The sequence below is a fragment of the Tachysurus vachellii genome, chromosome 24 (assembly GCF_030014155.1).
Source record: "Tachysurus vachellii isolate PV-2020 chromosome 24, HZAU_Pvac_v1, whole genome shotgun sequence".
Classification (NCBI taxonomy): Eukaryota; Metazoa; Chordata; class Actinopteri; order Siluriformes; family Bagridae; genus Tachysurus; species Tachysurus vachellii.
Window position 1 is genome coordinate 14750261 of NC_083483.1, and position 18554 is coordinate 14768814.

An 18554-nucleotide genomic window follows, 5' to 3' on the forward strand; every position below is an offset into this window, starting at 1 on the left:
ATTTCTCTAGATCACTGTCTGCTACAGTAGCTCAGTTTAGCTGTTTCTCTTGACGTAACTTATTAACCTGGCTATGTTATTCTAGCTTAGTTTAGCTGTTTCTCTTGAGGTAACTTATTAACCTAACTATGTTCTTCTAGCTTAGTTTAGCTGTTTCTCTTGAGGTAACTTATTAACCTGGCTATGTTCATCTAGCTTAGTTTAACTGTGTCTCTTGAGGTAACTCATTCAGCTGGCTATATTTCTCTAGCTGATTCTAAGGTAACGTGTTTCTCTGGCTATGATTATGTTGTTTATAAAGATGTATAGACATTTTTTTAGCATCATATGCACTCTAGGTTTCTCCATCTTGTGAGCCTTGCTATGTTTCTCAGGATTATTCTAAGATAACCTGTAAGTCAGCGATGTGTCTGATTCTCACAGAATTCTGAGGTAAAACATTAGCAGTGTTTTGTTTCCTTTGTTTGTTTAGCTTATTCTAGGAAAGCCTGTTAGCTTGCCAACATTTCTATTGTTCATGAACATGTTTCTGCTGCTAATTCTGCGGCAAAATATTTGAATAGTTTCTTTAGCTTATGCGATAGTACCCTGTGTACTATATAGCTAATTCTTAATTTGGCCTAGCTATGCTTCTCTGTGAATGAATAGTTAACTTTTTTTTTTTTATCCCTGACAGTATAATTTTGCTAATTCTTAAGTAGCTTCTTGTCCTTGATGTGTTTCTCAATAATATTCTGAGGTTACATACAGTAGTCCTGAGATGTTTCTGATGCTTATTCTGAAGTCATCTATTAGCCTGAACTTCTTTAGTATCTTCTGTGCTAATCTGTGCCAACCTGTTAGATTATCCTGTGGTAGTATTTTAGCCTTGAAATGTTTTTTAGATCATTCTGAGGGAATTTGTCATAAAACAAACCTGGCTGTGTTCATTTATTGTTTTTTTCTGTGTTTCTTTCGCTTTTTTCTGAGGTAATTTGTTAGCTTGGATGTTTTGGTTATAACCTTTTATGAGGTAAACTCATAATGATGATTTTCATTTGATTATCACGTTAGCCTTGTTCACACAGGTCTAAAACCATGTTAGTCTCTTCTGGAATCAAGTTTATTATGAAAACCGATAACGCAGTTTCTCATAGTCTTTGTGCTGTTGTGTGTTTTGTGTTCTTCAGTTGGATATTGACTACTGCGAGGGAAATCCATGTCAGAATGGAGCGCCGTGTTTTAACCTGGCGACAGATTATTACTGTAAATGTCCTGAGGATTACGAGGGCAAGAACTGCTCCCATCTCAAAGACCACTGTCGCACCACGCCTTGCGAAGGTACCGATACATTCACTGTGTGTGTGTATGTGTGTGCGTTCCATTTTTTCAAGTGTCAAAGAGGTTTACACTGGGTTTCTAGTGTTATTTTAGTTCTTGCATTTAGAACCTTTTTAAATCTTTTTTTTCATTGTCAGGTAGTGTAGAGTTTGCGATGATTAAAAACAATGATTAAAAAAGGCATAATTTTCTGTGTAAGAAAAAATATTCTCTGAATTTTTTTTCACTTTACAATCCAGTTAGACACAGAAGGAAAGAAAATGTTAGTTTTTTAGTTTATTTATTATATGCTTTAGTTTTATTCCGTTTGTACAGTTCTTCATTTTAGATGCTTATTGTCTTTATTTAAGATCACAGGATCATAGGAAAAACACTTTTTTTCGTAGTTTTCGTTTTCATTAACTGCAGCAACGTTTACCGTCTCACGTTCCCTGCATCCATCCGTCTCGATGATGATAATTGTAGCACTGACATTTCCACAGGCTTAAAATATCCCAGAAGAGACCTAGAAGCTTGAGCTTAGCCCTGATATTGTGTCCTATCGCACCTCTCACATATCTGAAACGTGTCGTTCAGGGACGTTCTGAGGTTTTAACGATGACGCCAAACCATGGCTGAAGCTATCTTCAGGTTCCTGACCCAGAAGATTGACGCCACTCCATTGTACGAGTGCACGGCGTTAGCCGTATTCAACACGTCTCTGTTGCTTCCCCAGGGACTTGCCACCTTGGGAACATTTAAGATTGTGTTACTCGCTTGAGCTTAGCTACATTGTGGGGGGTGGGGCGGTGGTGCAGAAGCAGACTAAGTGGCGGCTATGCTAAGTCTTAGCACGTTGCTATCTGAACCGTTAACAACGTATTTGGGTGTGTTCTCATACAGGGTTATACACGCTTCAAGTGTTTGAAAGAGAGAACACAAGAGAGATAATAGGTCTTTAAAAAAAGATATATGAAGCAGGGAGAGGCTTGAATTGGAATTTCCCCTTGATTTGTTGCCAGAGAACAATCTGACCATGTTAACCCTGCCCATGTGTTTCAATTCCACAGTGATTGACAGCTGCACAGTCGCTGTAGTTTCGAACAGCACCCCGGGCAATGTGCGTTACATTTCCTCCAATGTTTGCGGTCCTCACGGTCAGTGCCGTAGTCTCACCGGTGGCCATTTCAGCTGCGAGTGTCAGGAAGGCTTCACTGGAACGTACTGCCACGAGAGTGAGTGACATTTTTTGTAGACTCTTGTAGATTGTTTTGTAGATTTTACTTGTGTGAAAGTGAAAGTATTGGCACCCTGTGTCTTTGTTGTTGTTTAAAAACTTCATCTCTCTCTCGTTTTACTTGTGTGAAAGTGAAAGTATTGGCACCCTGTGTCTTTGTTGTTGTTTAATAACTTCATCTCTCTCTCTCTCTCTCAGACATTAACGATTGCGAGAGCAGCCCCTGCCATAACGGAGGGACATGTATTGATAAAGTGAATGTGTACCAGTGTATCTGCGCTGACGGCTGGGAGGGACCTGACTGTGAAACTAGTACGCACATGTCCTCATTGTTTTTCTTTAAAATAATAATGATAATAGAAGAAAAAGAAAAATCAGTTAGAACATGTCCTTTAGACCATTTCACCTCTATTCATATGTTCTGTGTAAAGGAATGTGAATTTAGCACAGCTGTAGTGCTGCACAATACTCACTGTTCATCAATAGCATTACACCAAAAAGTATACACTATATCTGTTTATGTGCAAAACCAACAAATATTAACACAGACAAACAGAATTTTTTATTCAGTGCTATTGGCTTGATTTCGTAGATATCGATGACTGCAGCAAGAACCCGTGCCATGATCGCGGTGTGTGTCGTGACCTTGTAAATGACTTCTACTGCGAGTGCAAAAACGGTTGGAAGGGAAAGACCTGTCACTCACGTAAGCTCCACCTTCTTTTTAATTTTTATTATCAACAACGTTATTTGAGATATTTATCAATGTGAAGGATATTTTTCTCATGTTCCCTTCTAAGACCACTAAGAGCACTAGTGAGCACTAGTGCATTACAGAGTGTTATGTGTTGCTACCTGAAATAAGGGGTAATTTATTATTAAATGCCTCTACAGATGTGCAAAGGTGGTTTGCGGTGTTGAAAAATGTTTAACATGATACACGTTTCTACTACATCGAGCTTGGCAGCTGACCAACATAAATAAAAGAAACATTTTGAGATTTAAAGGTGTGTTTAAAGCTCCAGGCACATAAAGAAACATGAAACGCTAGTAATTTGTGATCCAGGAGTGGGGGAGGGGCTAATTAGTGAATAAATTGTGATAAAATTTGAATTGTATTGGATTAGGAATTACGGGTTTGCCTTGATTGATCGACGAACACATTTTGACAATATCACATTTTTTGTTTTGCATCAGGTGAGAGCCAGTGTGACGATACGACGTGTAACAACGGTGGTACGTGCAACGATGAAGGAGATTCCTTCAAATGCATGTGTGCGTCTGGCTGGGAGGGGACGAGCTGCAACATCGGTACGATAACTTATTGTCTTTTATATCGTAACTGCGTTGTCTTTGGCGTCAGTGTGTAACGTGACCTCTGAAAATAAATATTTGTGTGTGTGTGTGTGTGTGTGTGTGTGTGTGTGTGTAGCGAAGAACAGCAGCTGTATTCCCAACCCGTGTGAGAACGGCGCCACCTGCGTCGTCAGTGGCGACCGTTTCACCTGCATATGCAAGGAAGGATGGGAGGGACTCACCTGCAGCCAGAGTATGACATCACTTCCTGTTATTTTTCCTGTTTCATTTCATGGGTCATATAAGACATACTAATAAGATCAATAATAATTCAAAATAATAAATATGACACGCTGATTTTCTGAATAAGTTTCAGATCCTTGAAGTCTGGAAATCCGGTAGTTTTATGTTCGTCTAGACTCGTTTTAATACTCCGTAAATACAGTCGTATGCAAAAGTTTAGGCACCCCTGACAATTTCCATGATTTTCATTTATAAATATTTGGGTGTTTGGATCAGCAATTTATTTTGATCTATTAAATAACTGAAGGACACTAAAGTAATATTTCAGTAGTGAAATGAGGTTTATTGGATAAACAGAAAATGCGCAATATGCATCAAAACGGAATTAGACAGGTGCATAAATTTGGGCACCCCAACAGAAAAATCCCATCAATATTTAGTAGAGCCTCCTTTAGCAGAAATAACGGCCTCTAAACGTTTCCTATAGCCTGTAATGAGTGTCTGGGTTCTGGATGAATGTATTTTGGACCGTTCCTCCTTACAGAACATCTCCAGTTCAGTTAGGTTTGATGGTTGCCGAGCATGGACAGCCATGTCAAATCACCCCACAGATGTTCAGTGATGTTCAGGTCTGGGGACTGGGATGGCCGTTCCAGAACATTGTACTTGTTCCTCTGCATAAATGCCCCAGTAGATTTTGAGCAGTGTTTTGGGTCGTTGTCTTGTTGAAATATCCAGCCCCGACGTAACTTCAACTTTGTGACTGATATTGAGTGGAATCCATGCGACCCTCAACTTTAACCAGATTCCCAGTACCGGCACTGGCCACACAGCATGATGGAACCTCCACCTAATTTTACTGTGGGTAGCAAGTGTTTTTCTTGGAATGCTGTGTTCTTTTGCCCCCATGCATAACGGCCCCTTGTTATGACCAGATAACTCAATCTTTGTTTCATCACTCCACAGCACCTTATTCCAAAATGAAGCTGGCTTGTCCAAATGTGCGTTTGCGTACCTCAAGCGACTCCGTTTGTGGCGTGTGCAGAAAAGGCTTCTTTCACATCACTCTCCTGTACAGCTTCACCTTGAGCAAAGTGCGCTGAATTGTTAAACGATGCACAGTGACACCATCTGCAGCAGGTTGATGTAGGTCTTTGGAGGTGGTCTGTGGGCTGTTTCTGACCGTTCTCACCCTCCTTTGCCTCTCCAATATTTTACATGACCTGCCACTTCTGGCCTTAACAAGAACTGTGCTTATGGTCTTCCATTTCCTCACTATGTTCCTCACTGTGGACTCTGACAGCTTATATCTCTGCAATAACTTTTTGTAGCCTTCCCCTAAACCAATCTTTGTTTTCAGGTCATTTGAGAGATGTTGACACTCTTCAGAGGAGAGTGAAAGAGAACAACAACTTGCAATTGACCTTAAAACCCTACTCATGATTGGATGAACCTGTCTATGAAGTTCAAGGCTTAATGAGTAACCAAACCAATTGTGTGTTCCAATTAATCAGTGCTAAGTAGTTACAGGTATTCAAATCAACAAAAGGGCGAGGGTGCCCAAATTTATGCACCTGTCTAATTTCGTTTTGATGCATATTGCGCATTTTCTGTTTATCCAATAAACCTCATTTCACTGCTGAAATATTACTTTAGTGTCCTTCAGATATTTAACAGATCAAAATGAAATTGCTGATCCAAACACCCAAATATTTATAAATGAAAATCATGGAAATTGTCAGGGGTGCCTAAACTTTTGCGTATGACTGTAACCACACAATTATCGTAATTAACACGCTAGAGACATCCTGTTTATTTGAGCTTCCACATTGCCATGGGAACACGATTATTCTCTTTTAATGTCACACAAAAGCTTCAGTTTAAGAAACTTTTTTTTTATCAGTGGTGTGTGTTTTGGAAATCAAATCACTTTTATTAAACGTTGTTTTTTCTGTCTTGTGTTACAGACTCGAATGACTGCAACCCACACCCATGGTAAGCTATTTCACACACAAACACACACACACACAAATTTATCCTCCAGCTAAATACATAAAACTCTATTCTGTCAGGTTTCCCATGTCCTCTCTTTTTCTTTCTTTTTCAAACACGCACACACACACACACACACACACACACACACACACACACACACACACATACTTCTCTACACATTTCACGCAGCGCTCACACGATCCTGAACAAACCCTGAGGACGTTCAGGAAGCGATGGTATCGAGATTCTCCTGGTTGTTTGTTACACTCTTTGTGAGACGGAGATCTTATCTGTGAGTGAACTTTGACCTCAGTCCCCCTTAACCTAATCTCTCTCTCTCTCTCTGTCTCTCTTTGTCTCTCTCTTTTTAGCTACAACAGCGGGACATGTGTAGATGGGGATAATTGGTACCGGTGCGAGTGTGCCGCAGGCTTCGCCGGACCCGACTGTCGCATCAGTGAGTGAGCATGTGTTATCATTTCAGTAACAGGAAGTGAGCTCAGATTTCAAACCCAAAAGCTAGTCTCATCCCTTGAGCGAGTGTTGACCGATTCCGCAGCTAATTGAGGGTAGCTAGTTGAACAACCGAGCGTTTAGCGCATTCACTTTGTTCAACAAAAAACAGTTCTCAGTCCCTGACATTCCTAATCGAGAGCTGTGGTAATGTAAAGGTTGACTATTTGTCACTTGATCACAGTAATTACACACACGCTATTTCCTCCTAGCGATCAAATGTCTAATAATTACAGTATAAAGAAGCTTAATAGCATTTTATCTGACGTTCTAGTAATAAGAGAGTAAGACTAAGTGATGGGTTAATGAGAGAATAATCTTTCTGGCAGACATTAACGAGTGTCAGTCATCTCCGTGTGAGTTCGGTGCAACGTGTGTGGACGAGATTAACGGCTACCGCTGCTTGTGTCCGTCTGGGAGAACCGGAGCGAGGTGTCAGGAAGGTAAATACACACAAACCGTTTCACTGCTGCATGTCACAGCTCTGCTTTCATTTCCAGTCCCAGTGGTCACGTGACTTGTCTCGCTTTCAGTGAACAGACATCCCTGTACGGATGGTGGCCACGTTGTAGCTGACGGAGCAAGATGGGACAAGGACTGTAACACCTGCTACTGTCACAATGGCAGAGTCACCTGCACAAAGGTACCGCATCAACACCAGGAAGAAACAGACATGAGCACGCTGTGTGATCTGTCTGTGTCTGATCTGTCTGTGTCTGATCTGTCTGTGTCTGATCTGTTTTATGTGTCTGATCTGTTTTATGTGTCTGATCTGTTTTATGTGTCTGATCTGTTTTATGTGTCTGATCTCTCTGTGTCTGATCTGTCTGTGTCTGAACTGTGTCTGATCTGACTGTGTCTGATCTGTCTGTGTCTGATCTGTTTTATGTGTCTGATCTGTTTTATGTGTCTGATCTGTCTGTGTCTGATCTGACTGTGTCTGATCTGTCTGTGTCTGACTGTCTGTGTCTGACTGTCTGTGTCTGATCTGTCTGTGTCTGATCTGTCCGTGTCTGATCTGTCCGTGTCTGATCTGTCCGTGTCTGATCTGTCCGTGTCTGATCTGTCCGTGTCTGATCTGTCGGTGTCTGATGTGTCTGATCTGCCTGTGACTGATCTGTCTGTGTCTGATCTGTCTGTGTCTGTCTGATCTGCCTGATGTGTCTGTGTCTGATCTGTCTGTGTCTGATCTGCCTGATGTATCTGACTGATCTGTCTGTGTCTGATCTGTCTGATGTGTCTGTGTCTGATCTTCCTGATGTGTCTGTCTGATCTGTTGTGTCTGTGTCTCATGTGTCTGATATCTGATCTTTCTGTCTGATGTGTCCGATGTGTCTGATACTTTAATTTTGCATAATAGGCAAACATATATATAAAATACATATATATTTTTTTAATTATAAACACAGAAAGGTTTAATCGTATATTTAAAATTCCGCAAATCTTCAACAATAAATATGTAAATAAATTAATTAAAATACTTTTAATTTAAAATAATCTTTTTGTAAAATTCCTCTAAAAATACAAAACTGAAAATTAAAAAAATATATAAAACATTTGGCTCTATAAGTTTTATTTATTGCTTGTTTGTTTATTTGTTTGCAATGTATTTACCTTTTTATTTACACAGTCTCTCTCACACACACACACACACACACAAGAATTATTTTCTCTTTAAATCTTTACCTATTTTCTACTGGGAACCAGACAGACAGACAGACAGACAGACAGACAGACAGACAGACAGACAGACAGACAGACAGACAGACAGACACACACACACGCACACACACACGCACACACACACACACACACACACACACACACACACACACACACACACACACACTTTATTGATCCCAGAGGAGACTGACTTTAAAAATGCATGACTGAAAGGGTTAGTGTGTAATGTGTGTGTAATTGGTGTAAGTGTGTAATGTGTGTGTAAGTGTGTAATGTGTGTAAGTGTGTAACGTCCTGTCTTAAAGTATCGGCGTGTGAATATCAGTAGGAGAAACGTTCCTGTAAAACTGATGGTCCTGTAAACGCTTGATGTCTACAGGATAAACGCTGATGACTGAATGAATTAGCACGTAGCTCACAGCGGTTAACGATTAACCCTTCAGCTGTGAGGTCGTGTGTTTTATATTCTAACAAGCCACGGTGTTGACTCTTTTCTCTTTCATTCGTCAGGTGAGATCAAAGTAAAGCGATCCTACATCCTGTATAGAAGGCAAATCCGTTTGCTTATCTAACGTTACTGCCAAACGATATCCAGGAGACTTTTTATCAGTATCTGTGAGCAAAGGCCATCGAGTGAAGGTTTAAATATTAATGTGCGGTGTGTGATCCACGCATACGAGAAAAAAAAAAGGCATAAAGTCCGGAGTGATTGGTAATGCTGAACCCAGCGTGCAGAGTTTTACAGGCACACAGTTTAGCTCTGGAGGAAAACCTCGATTGACTGTAAACTTTAACCTCAAACATCACCCAGATGAATAAAACCACGAGTGTGGAATCGGCTCCTCGCTCTCGTCTGACGTCAGTCCGTTTTCTGTGTGAATCACCGCCACACAGGGCAAAATAAAATTTAAAAAAAAAACGAGGCAGGGATTTATGTTTGTTCAGAAAATGGCTCCCAAGTGCAAGGCGAGTTGGTGTGCAGTGCGACCGCAGCGTGGGTCTAATTGAACGATCTTTTAGCCTTTGGCAAACTTTGACTACGCCTCATTTGGAAACGACTTAAATAAAGGCGATAAATCTCCTTTATTAGGTTGAGCTGAATTATCAGATCGCTCTGTACGATGTACAACTCCAAAGAGAAATTTCTCAGTAACCAGACCAGAGTCTGTTCTTTACAGAAACCGCAGTGCATTATGGGAATTCTCGACGTCACTTGGATAATAAACTTAACCGTTGTAATGTTGGGTTTTCGTTCCTGCGTAGCATGTAACATGCTAATAATGCTTTTGGGAAGAATTTGAGAATCTGTGTGGGTTTGGTGTTAACCCAGAATCTGTCTGTCCCGTTTCCCTTCTGTCCACCGCAGCTGTTGTGCGGGCCGAGGCCGTGTCACCTGCTTGGGACCGGGCGAGGAGATTGTCCCGTGGGCCAGTCGTGTGTTCCGGTGCAGGAGGACCACTGCTTCGTGCGGCCGTGTCCCACGCAAGGCGAGTGCTGGTCTGATCAGAACACGCCCGTCCAGTCCCGGTGCCACCCAGAGAGCGACTGCGCCAATGTCACGTTCACTTTCACGAAAGATGTCATGCCAAAGGTAAGGCGCTGAGACACATATCAGGAGACAGGATGTTGTGTGAGATACTTACTGTACCTTGGAGAAGCTTCCCTTTCGTAGGCAGAATTGAATGTATTATAATTTCATTTTAATCTAAAAAATAATAATGTTAAATATGAAAGCACTAGCACAGAAATAAATGTTCGTTGTTAATATATAATTGAATCATCCAGACTTATTTTTTAAAATCAAAGAAAGTGCAATACTTTTGCTCTCGTCAAGAAAACATCAAGTGCATACTAGCAATAAGCAAGTTACTCCTTCCCTAAAACTCCACCCCCTTTTTTTTCAGGGGTATAGCAATGTTGCATGGGCTCATTTGAATAACGAAAGATGATTGGCTGGTGTGTTTTATGATGCGATGACTCTAAGAGTCGCTTTGATGTTTAGCCTGGTTTGACACGTTGTTGTTTGTTTGTGTCAGGGTGTGACGGTGGAGCAGGTGTGTCGAGAGCTGCGCAGTCTCTATGTGGTGAAGAATCTCTCATCCGAGTTCTCCATCTCCATCACCTGCGAGCCTTCCACCACGGCCAGCAGCGAAATTCACGTCGCCATCGTATGTATCCATCCGAGAATCTTCTTTCAATCCTGCGCTGCTTTACTTAACGCTATCGTCTAATCGATCGATTGCATGCCATCACTAATCCCCTGACACGAGTCCCTGGGTATTATAATGTTGGGCGCCGATGATGACGACGACGATGATGAGCGCCAGTTGCTCAGTCATTCCGTTATGCTGCAGAAATAATGTGCTTTGGCCACACAACAGCTCATTAACTGCTTACAGTTTTGTGTTTCTTTGGTAAACAAGCTACATAATAATAGTTATTTATGACGGGAGAAAGCCAAACCGGGACTGAAGCCCGAGATCAATCACTGCAGCCGTTTGTTTACTTTACATACAAATGCGAATCATACAACTATGTCTACCGCAGTTATAATAAATAAATAAATATAAAAGCGTAGCACATGTCTGCTTGAGTAATTGAGATGGATGAGTTGTTGTTTTTATGTTAATATGGCTGCATTCTCCAGCAGGTTTCCGATGACGGTGGCAGCAGCCACACACCAGTTAAAGGGATCACGGACAGGATCATTGACGTGGTGAGCAAACGCAGCGCTAACGGCACAATCCTCACAGCCATTGCGGAGGTCCGTGTCCAGCGCAAGCTCCCCAGCAGCCCCAACGGTGAGCATCCGACACACCACACTCGACTCATCGGTTCAGAAATAATAAAAAAAAAAGGCTACATCTGTAGAGATTAGCAGCCGTTCACTCACAGAGGAAGGTACAATTATGGCTCTTTAATTCAAGTCAAGAGTCAAGTCAAGAAGCTTTAATTGTGAGACGTTTCTCCAGGATCATGGTGTTACATAGAACAAAGACAGAGCTAAGGACTTAATTACAGTCAATTAAAATTAGCTGCAGTTCAATTAAAGTTCACTGAGAGCCTTCAGAATAAAAGGAAAATTCACAGCATGGAGGATATCCATTTATTTACCGACTGCGTGTTTACAATGTCAGTGTTTATCAATCCCGAACTCTTACTAAATCCACTTCTGTGAAAAAGTTCTGAATATTTTCTTCTCCCTGTTACTAGATTACCTGGTGCCAGTGCTAGTTTCTGTGGCTACAGTGATCTGGGCGCTGGCCTTGGCATGGGCAGCGTTCTGGTGTGTGCGTCGACGTCGCAAGCAAAACGCGAGCGCCACAGCAACTGGGTACACAGCCGCACCATTGGCCGCGCCAACGGCCGAGGACAACAACGCAGCCAACAACGCACGTGAGAACCTGCACCAGATCAAAAACCATATTGAGAAAAACGCCGTCACCGCCAAGATCGGACCACAAAAACTCCCGCCTCAGGAGACGATAGCACCTGACGACGACCCAGACACCGAGAAACGTCTCCACAAAGCGCGGTTTCCACGGCGACCGGTGTACGCGCTAGTGGAGTGCGATGAGCGGCCTCGTGGCCTGCACGAAAAACGAGCTCACTGGACTAACAAACGCGACAACAGAGACTTGGAGTCCCAGAACAGCTTGCACAGAATGGAGTATATCGTATAGCGGCTGCAAGGAAACTAGGTGTGCTAGACAGCAGTCACCGTGACAACCGTTACGGCTGCACCCCAGAGGTGAAGGACGGACGGAACAACACTAGAGTCAGCACCGAAATTTTCCGGCTCACACTTCGAGCGGGAGACTCGGCCTCTGTTACGGGAAATTGGACCGTTTTGTGTCGAGATGAAGAAAAAGGAGAAAATGAGGAAACGTCCCCACAGCAAAATTTATGGCATAGACACACTGACTAATTGGGTCAGATCGAGGTTGTTGTGGGTTGGCTGGTTTTCCGGTTTTCCCCCGGTTTAAAAAGAAAAAAATAATAACAATTATGCCATCATCTCGGGTACTTTACCTAGCGATGAATTTACAAACAAGCGATAATTTTTTGTCATCGTGGATAAATTCGAATTCCTTTCGAAGGCACACTGATTTGCACTCAGCAAGAATGCGTCAGTGGTTTTTTTTTCTTTCCTTCAGATCATTTCACAGAGATGTAGGGTTTAGACCTGATTCCTCAGATCTAATAGAAACCCTCACTGTGTATCAGAGCGGACGTGCTTCTAGAAGCTGATCTCAGACCAGGTTTGCTGTTTAGGTTCACTAGTAGAGATGAAGGGAATGTTGTCTCCGCGATATTGCAGACCATCGTCTCGACACGACTCCAAACGAGGAGAAACCTCCAAGCTCGCTTCATAACGCACGTCTGAGGGCAGCCGTCTTAACCCTCACGTTTTTAGCAGTAAATCATTTGAGTCATTTTCTCTTGTCTCGTCTGGTGTGTCTTGAGTGTAACAGCTGCCCTTAGTTCGCTGTTATAAAGCGAGTTTTTTCTACAGACACAGGAAATAGAAACAGGGTTGAAAAACGCAGAGTCGTCTTTTAAATGTTTATAATATGAACGAACACCCTGGATCTGACGCCGGGGGTGAGCCGACTCGCAAAACACAAAAACATCGGATATTGTGATGCTCAAAGATCACGATAAAGAACGACAAGGCAAATGATCCAGCTGAGGGAAGACAAGTTGCTCTTAGATGCTTTCAGTAAAGCGTGACGTATCGTATCTTCGTTTCGTATCGCTGTATCGTATCGCCGTATCGTATCGGCCCACCCCTGAGTAAAAAAACGCATTAATTAAACTTCCTGTTAGCACAAAGGTGCCTGCGACACCACCCCACGACAACCACAACAACCAAAACTTTATCATCTTCATCATCTTCATCATTAATGTTATTATTATTATTATTTATTGTCACGCGTATTGTTTTGTTTTGCAGGTGGCAGGTCAAACTTCAGTCCCTTGCAATATGAAGAATTTAATTGTTGACTTTTACTATGACGTCCACGTTGTGTAGATGTTTCTTTCGTATGTACATATTTTTTAATTAATCATTGTGTATATTTGATTTAATAACTTAATATTCGAGAGCCTATCATTCCTTTATTTTTTTTTTTATTTATGTGCTTCATTTAGATTCGAAGGTTCGACAGCTTTGTAAGCTTTCTACTTCCTTATTTTTTGACAGAAAACGTTTGTTTCACATGCAAATAAATAAATAATTAAATACATAATAATAGTAATAATAATAATAATAATAATAATAATAATAATAATAATAATAATAATGCCAAAAGTGTTTATGAAAGAATAGTTTTATTTTTTATTTCTGTATGAAATGAAAATGCGCTGTACAAACTTTAAAAAAAAAAAAATTACACTTCAATGGTTTTGGTCAGGATTATTTCTGGAATGTTTCTGAAACAGTGATGGAGAACGATGGGAAAGAAAAGAAGAAAGAAACGTGAATTAACGCGTCTTACCACAAAGACAAACATTAAAGTGAATAGGCATTTCTGCAGTGGTGTATTTCTATATTTTGTCATGAATCAGTCTAGAATGTTCTGTCGCTGTGTTGATATAAGCAACACTCTTCCCGTAGCAGTATTTCTGTAGTGAGGTGAAATTAAAGCTCATAGCCAGCTGATTTCTTTTCCCAAACGACTGAGGAAACGAGAAGTAGAGCGTTTTTTTTTTTTACAAATTCAAAGAGCTTCACTTTTCCTAGAAAAATCAAATCTCTGTATGATTTTTGTAAAATATTTTGTTATTACCTTAATCGTTTTAGGACAGAAAATAAAGGGCAGGTCCGTCAAAGTAGTGAGCTCTTTCCTCTGAGTGACGCTGGCCAGGACATGGTACAGTTTTTTTTTAGGCCTCTCAGAACAAAAAAACAAGACAAGTTTTGGTTTTACTTTAGTGTTAAACTTGAGAACTTTTGCTATTTTTATTTTTTTGTCTTTTTTTTTTGTGTGTCATTTGAAAGAAATATTTATTAAATTCTTTGTAAGAAACGATGTGTTTGATGTGGAATTTTTATACTGAAAATAACGTTTAGTTTGAAAATCTTGCACATCTTGTAAATGATTAAACGTAAGAACGTTCATGAGGAAAACGTGGTCATTAAACCATGCTCAGTCATTAGCGGACTGTTTAATTAAAGCGATAAAATGAGGTTTAATCAAAGTTAGCATCAGCTAATGCATTTTATCCAGTTTTGTTTATTCATTTAACAAACGCTTTTACTGAGCTAAAAAAAATCAATGACTTAAACACACCAATAAATGATAATATAACAATAATAATATCATTGGATGATGAAACTTCAGAGCTTTTGTAATGCGACTGTCAATGATTCACTTAAACAGCAGAAAGAGCGATATAACTATAAAAACCTTACACTCACATATAACTTTAAAGCTTAACATGAAACTCGTCCTATGACTTATTACAGCGGTAAAGATTTCAGACTCTGATGTTGGGATGTTGATGAGACTCCAGTTCCAGTTCATCCCGAAGGTGTTCAGTGGTGTTGAGTCAGAGTTAGGGCTCAGTGCAGGACACATGAGATCTTCACTCCAATCTTCACCTCCACACCATGGAGATCTTCATGGAGCTGCTTTTGTGTACAGGGACATTGTCATGATGGAACAGTGTCTGAGTCTCTTAGTTCCAGTGAAGAGAAATTATAAAGTTAAAGACATTCTGTAGAATTGTGTGTTCTGTTTACAGTATATGTGTATCTAACAGCGGTCATCTGTGTAAGAAAAGAACATGGGGAAGAACGAGGGAAACACATCTCTTCTGTCTTTAGTCAACGAATGGTGTCGTTTCTCATTAGCAAAAGTTCTTTTTTCTTTACAGCTTTACAGCTCCCAGTGTTAGCGTATGGCTTAATTCAGATCAGTGATGGCTTCCATCGGTCAGTTTGTTGACCAATTCCCCGAAGTAACAGGCCTTGTGTTTGTGTGTGTGTGTGTGTGTGTGTGTGTGTGTGTGTGTGTGCACTTGGCTCAGTTTAGTGAGCATGTGAGAGCCGTTATGGAAGATTTCGTCGCTGTCTCGCTGATGTCGTGGGAACATTTCGGACTCGAGGCCGTGAGACGGACTTCCTAAATGCGTTTCCCGAGTTGTCACACAAAGGACGTCTTCTACCTCTTATTTTCCCTCAAGAACCACATCAGCGTGTAATGAGCTGTATTCGTGGTACAGGACGAGTCAAACACGGGACTCACTGTCCCATTTGGTTAATTCTAGAATAAGAAAAATCTGGCTTTGTTTCATGTTAAACAATAACAAACTGAAAGAAATTCGATATTCCCCCAGTAAGCATGAGATAACTGTCACGCTGATAAGTGGGAAATTTTACACTTACGCATGGTGGGTATTTGAGTATTAAGTGCAAGCAACACAATGCTGGATCCAAGTTTGGGGCATATAATAAATCTGTGATTATAAAGGCAAAAGAATGTAGGCATTTCTGCAGCATTGTATTATTAAAATCAGGTATATTCGTATCATTTTACTCTTATATAGTAACATAAGATATAGGATGAATAACTTATTGCATAATAATAATAATAATAATAATAATAATAATAATAATAATAATAATAATAATGTGGGAAAAGCTAACCTAAACAGACAAAGCATTTTGTGTTTGCATTTAGGTTTGGAGTTTATTTATGAAGCTTTTTTTTAAATGTATTTAGAATTTAATGACATATTAATGACTAATTTAATAATGTTCAATTTATGTAGAAATGTTTAAATCCTACCATTTTAACATGCAGAATCCTGAATGTAATATGAACTGAATGCGATATGAATAGGAAAGGATATGAATATATCTCACAATACAATTTGAACTAAAAAATGTAAAAAGTAAAAAGTTCAAAGATCAAAGCCTACTTGAAGGTAACCGAATTTATCAGTGAATACGAATTTTGGCATGGCAACACATTGTGTGATGTTTTGGTGATGGAAAGAGAACAAAAAGAAGAAACGTGACAAGAAGACATGCTTGTGTTCTGTCAGTTAGTCGACAGAATCTTTGCGAAAATTGTTGAAAAATTGCAATATGAATACTAAACTAATCAAATCAAAGCTAATTTTTTTTTTTTTAAACTAAATTCATATTTGACAGCTGTGAAAACCAGATTGATACAGTAATTCTTCGTAAAAGAAATTGAAGAAATTTCAAATTGAAGTCCCGGTGGAACAAAATATTCCATAAATTGAGATCGGACTCCATTCTTAAGATGGTTCTTAAGGAAAAATTTGTGTGATATTAAATCAGAGACTTTATGCTGATATTTAAAGCAGAAAACTGTGTGTGTGTGTGTGTGTGCATGTGTGTGTATGAGGGTACCTCCCTCTCGGATGTTAATGGTTCCATTACATTAACGAATTTGTCACGGAAACTAGACACGACCCTGAGCAGAGCTACAGTCGGGGCTTTGAAATATTATGAAAACCCTCATGTAAAGAGATATTTTTCAGAGATGTGTGTGTGTGTGTGTGTGTGTGTGTGTGGTGTAAATATGCTTTGTTTTTTGAGGCATAGGAACAGTATTCATGCATGGGACAGAGTTTTAAGTGTTTTAAGTGTGTATGGATTTGTATTCATCATCTTATGAGGGCAGCATCCTGTTCACATACAAACCCATGGCAATAAAAGCTGTTGTGGTGACAAAATTCCTGGTCCTCATAAGGGAATAGGGGAGACTGTAGTTAGCTCATTTTGGTTTTGGCCCATGAGGAACCATTCAATGTCTTTCTGAATGATGCCAGTTCAAGAGTTCAGGTTTTTCTTGAATACAGTAAAATATATACAAAACCTTAACATGTATACGCAATAACATTTAACAATTAAATCTGAGGACTTTATATATACAATATAGAAATAGGTGTGAGAAATCTTTCCCTGGCCTGATATCAGCTCACATGTTTATTAAATTGAGGGACTTGATGAACAAAGTAGCTGTCATTGTTTTATAAGGTATGTAAATGCATAATGCAACCCTGAGGTCCATGACAAGAGCAGTTTGTTGTCCCAATAAACATGATAATACAAGAATGTGTGTGAGCAAAAATCAAGCTGGATTTCATGGTTTTAAAAATCGGGTGATTTTCTATGATCAAAATGTGACATCTGAGGACCCCAAATCAGTGATGTGTGTGAGTGTGTGTGTGTGTGTGTGTGTGTGTGTGTGTGTGTGGTAATTGCTTAAATATTGAGTAAATTTCAGGGTATACAGCCACATACATGCAATTGTGCTCAAAAGTGCTCACAAGTAACTTTGTGATCTGGTCCTCATAAACAACATAATACAAGTAAATGTGTGTAAACTCTTTTCAGTTTTAGACATTGGGCAATTTTGCCAAGTAACCCTCACATATTTGTGCTTTTTAGGACAGTTTATCTTACAAATATTCAGATGATCATGTGGTACCAAGAATGTGTGGGAAACTTATATTGGCCTGATTTGAGCTCAAGGGGTTACAAATAAGGCAGTTTTTACAATTTTCACCAATAATGTGAACTTGAAGTCCTCGCAAGTTAGTTGTCACATGGTCCCTTTGCCCAAATTAGGCCAGGAAAGATACAAGACACAAGTGTAATTAAATTTGAGGACTTTAGAAGTCAGTTAGTCATCTGGTCCCCATAAACACATTTATACAAACAATGTGTGTGAAACTTTTCTTGGCTGATTCGAGAAGTGGGCAATTACAAAGTCTCAAATTAATTCTCACATACTTGAGCACCAGGTTTATTTGTCATGTGATCGCCAGTCTGGTCAAATATATATGTTTTGCACATTGGGAAGTTTTTACATATTTGAACATAAGCATTCAAACCCGATGGTCTCACAAGTCACAAGTCTGTCAGCTGTCACCTTGCGTGGTTCCAATAAACACTGCAACACCTGAGTGTCTGCAAGCTGAACACAGGTCAGGAGAGGTTTAAAGGTTTACAAATTATTCAAGTTAACAAAGCAGCTCTTGTGTATATGAACATGTATATGATCTAGATCATTCTCTCCCACCACACACACACACACACACACACACAGAGACCTCTTGAGGCTCATTCCTGTAGAATTGTTTCTCTGGCCGCGCCCTGTCAAAGGAGAGGAGGGTGTTCTTGTGTTCTGTGTTTTTCAAAGTTAAAACTGCACAATGACTCAGCCTATGTGTGTGTGTGTGTGTGGGGTGGGGGGGGGGGGGGGGGGGGGGGGGACTACAAAGTGCCCTTACATAAAGGAAT

General features: G+C 40.1%; 1 protein-coding gene across 2 annotated transcripts in view; it reads left to right on the forward strand.

Annotated features, from left to right (window-relative positions):
- jag1a (jagged canonical Notch ligand 1a) overlaps positions 1–14298 on the forward strand; it is a 33408-nt gene extending 19110 nt beyond the window's left edge. Inside the window, exons 13-26 of one of the 2 annotated variants that reach the window (XM_060859929.1) lie at positions 1170–1320; positions 2370–2534; positions 2735–2848; positions 3129–3242; positions 3734–3847; positions 3969–4085; positions 6043–6070; positions 6442–6527; positions 6913–7026; positions 7117–7226; positions 9633–9857; positions 10303–10434; positions 10914–11067; positions 11480–14298. In XM_060859929.1, the coding sequence (XP_060715912.1) occupies positions 1170–1320; positions 2370–2534; positions 2735–2848; positions 3129–3242; positions 3734–3847; positions 3969–4085; positions 6043–6070; positions 6442–6527; positions 6913–7026; positions 7117–7226; positions 9633–9857; positions 10303–10434; positions 10914–11067; positions 11480–11949 (2094 nt within the window). In that variant the 3' untranslated portion in view covers positions 11950–14298. The remainder of the gene's footprint in view (positions 1–1169; positions 1321–2369; positions 2535–2734; positions 2849–3128; positions 3243–3733; positions 3848–3968; positions 4086–6042; positions 6071–6441; positions 6528–6912; positions 7027–7116; positions 7227–9632; positions 9858–10302; positions 10435–10913; positions 11068–11479) is intronic. The other variant, XM_060859930.1, reaches the window with a different exon arrangement.
- Positions 14299–18554: the final 4256 nt, after the last annotated feature.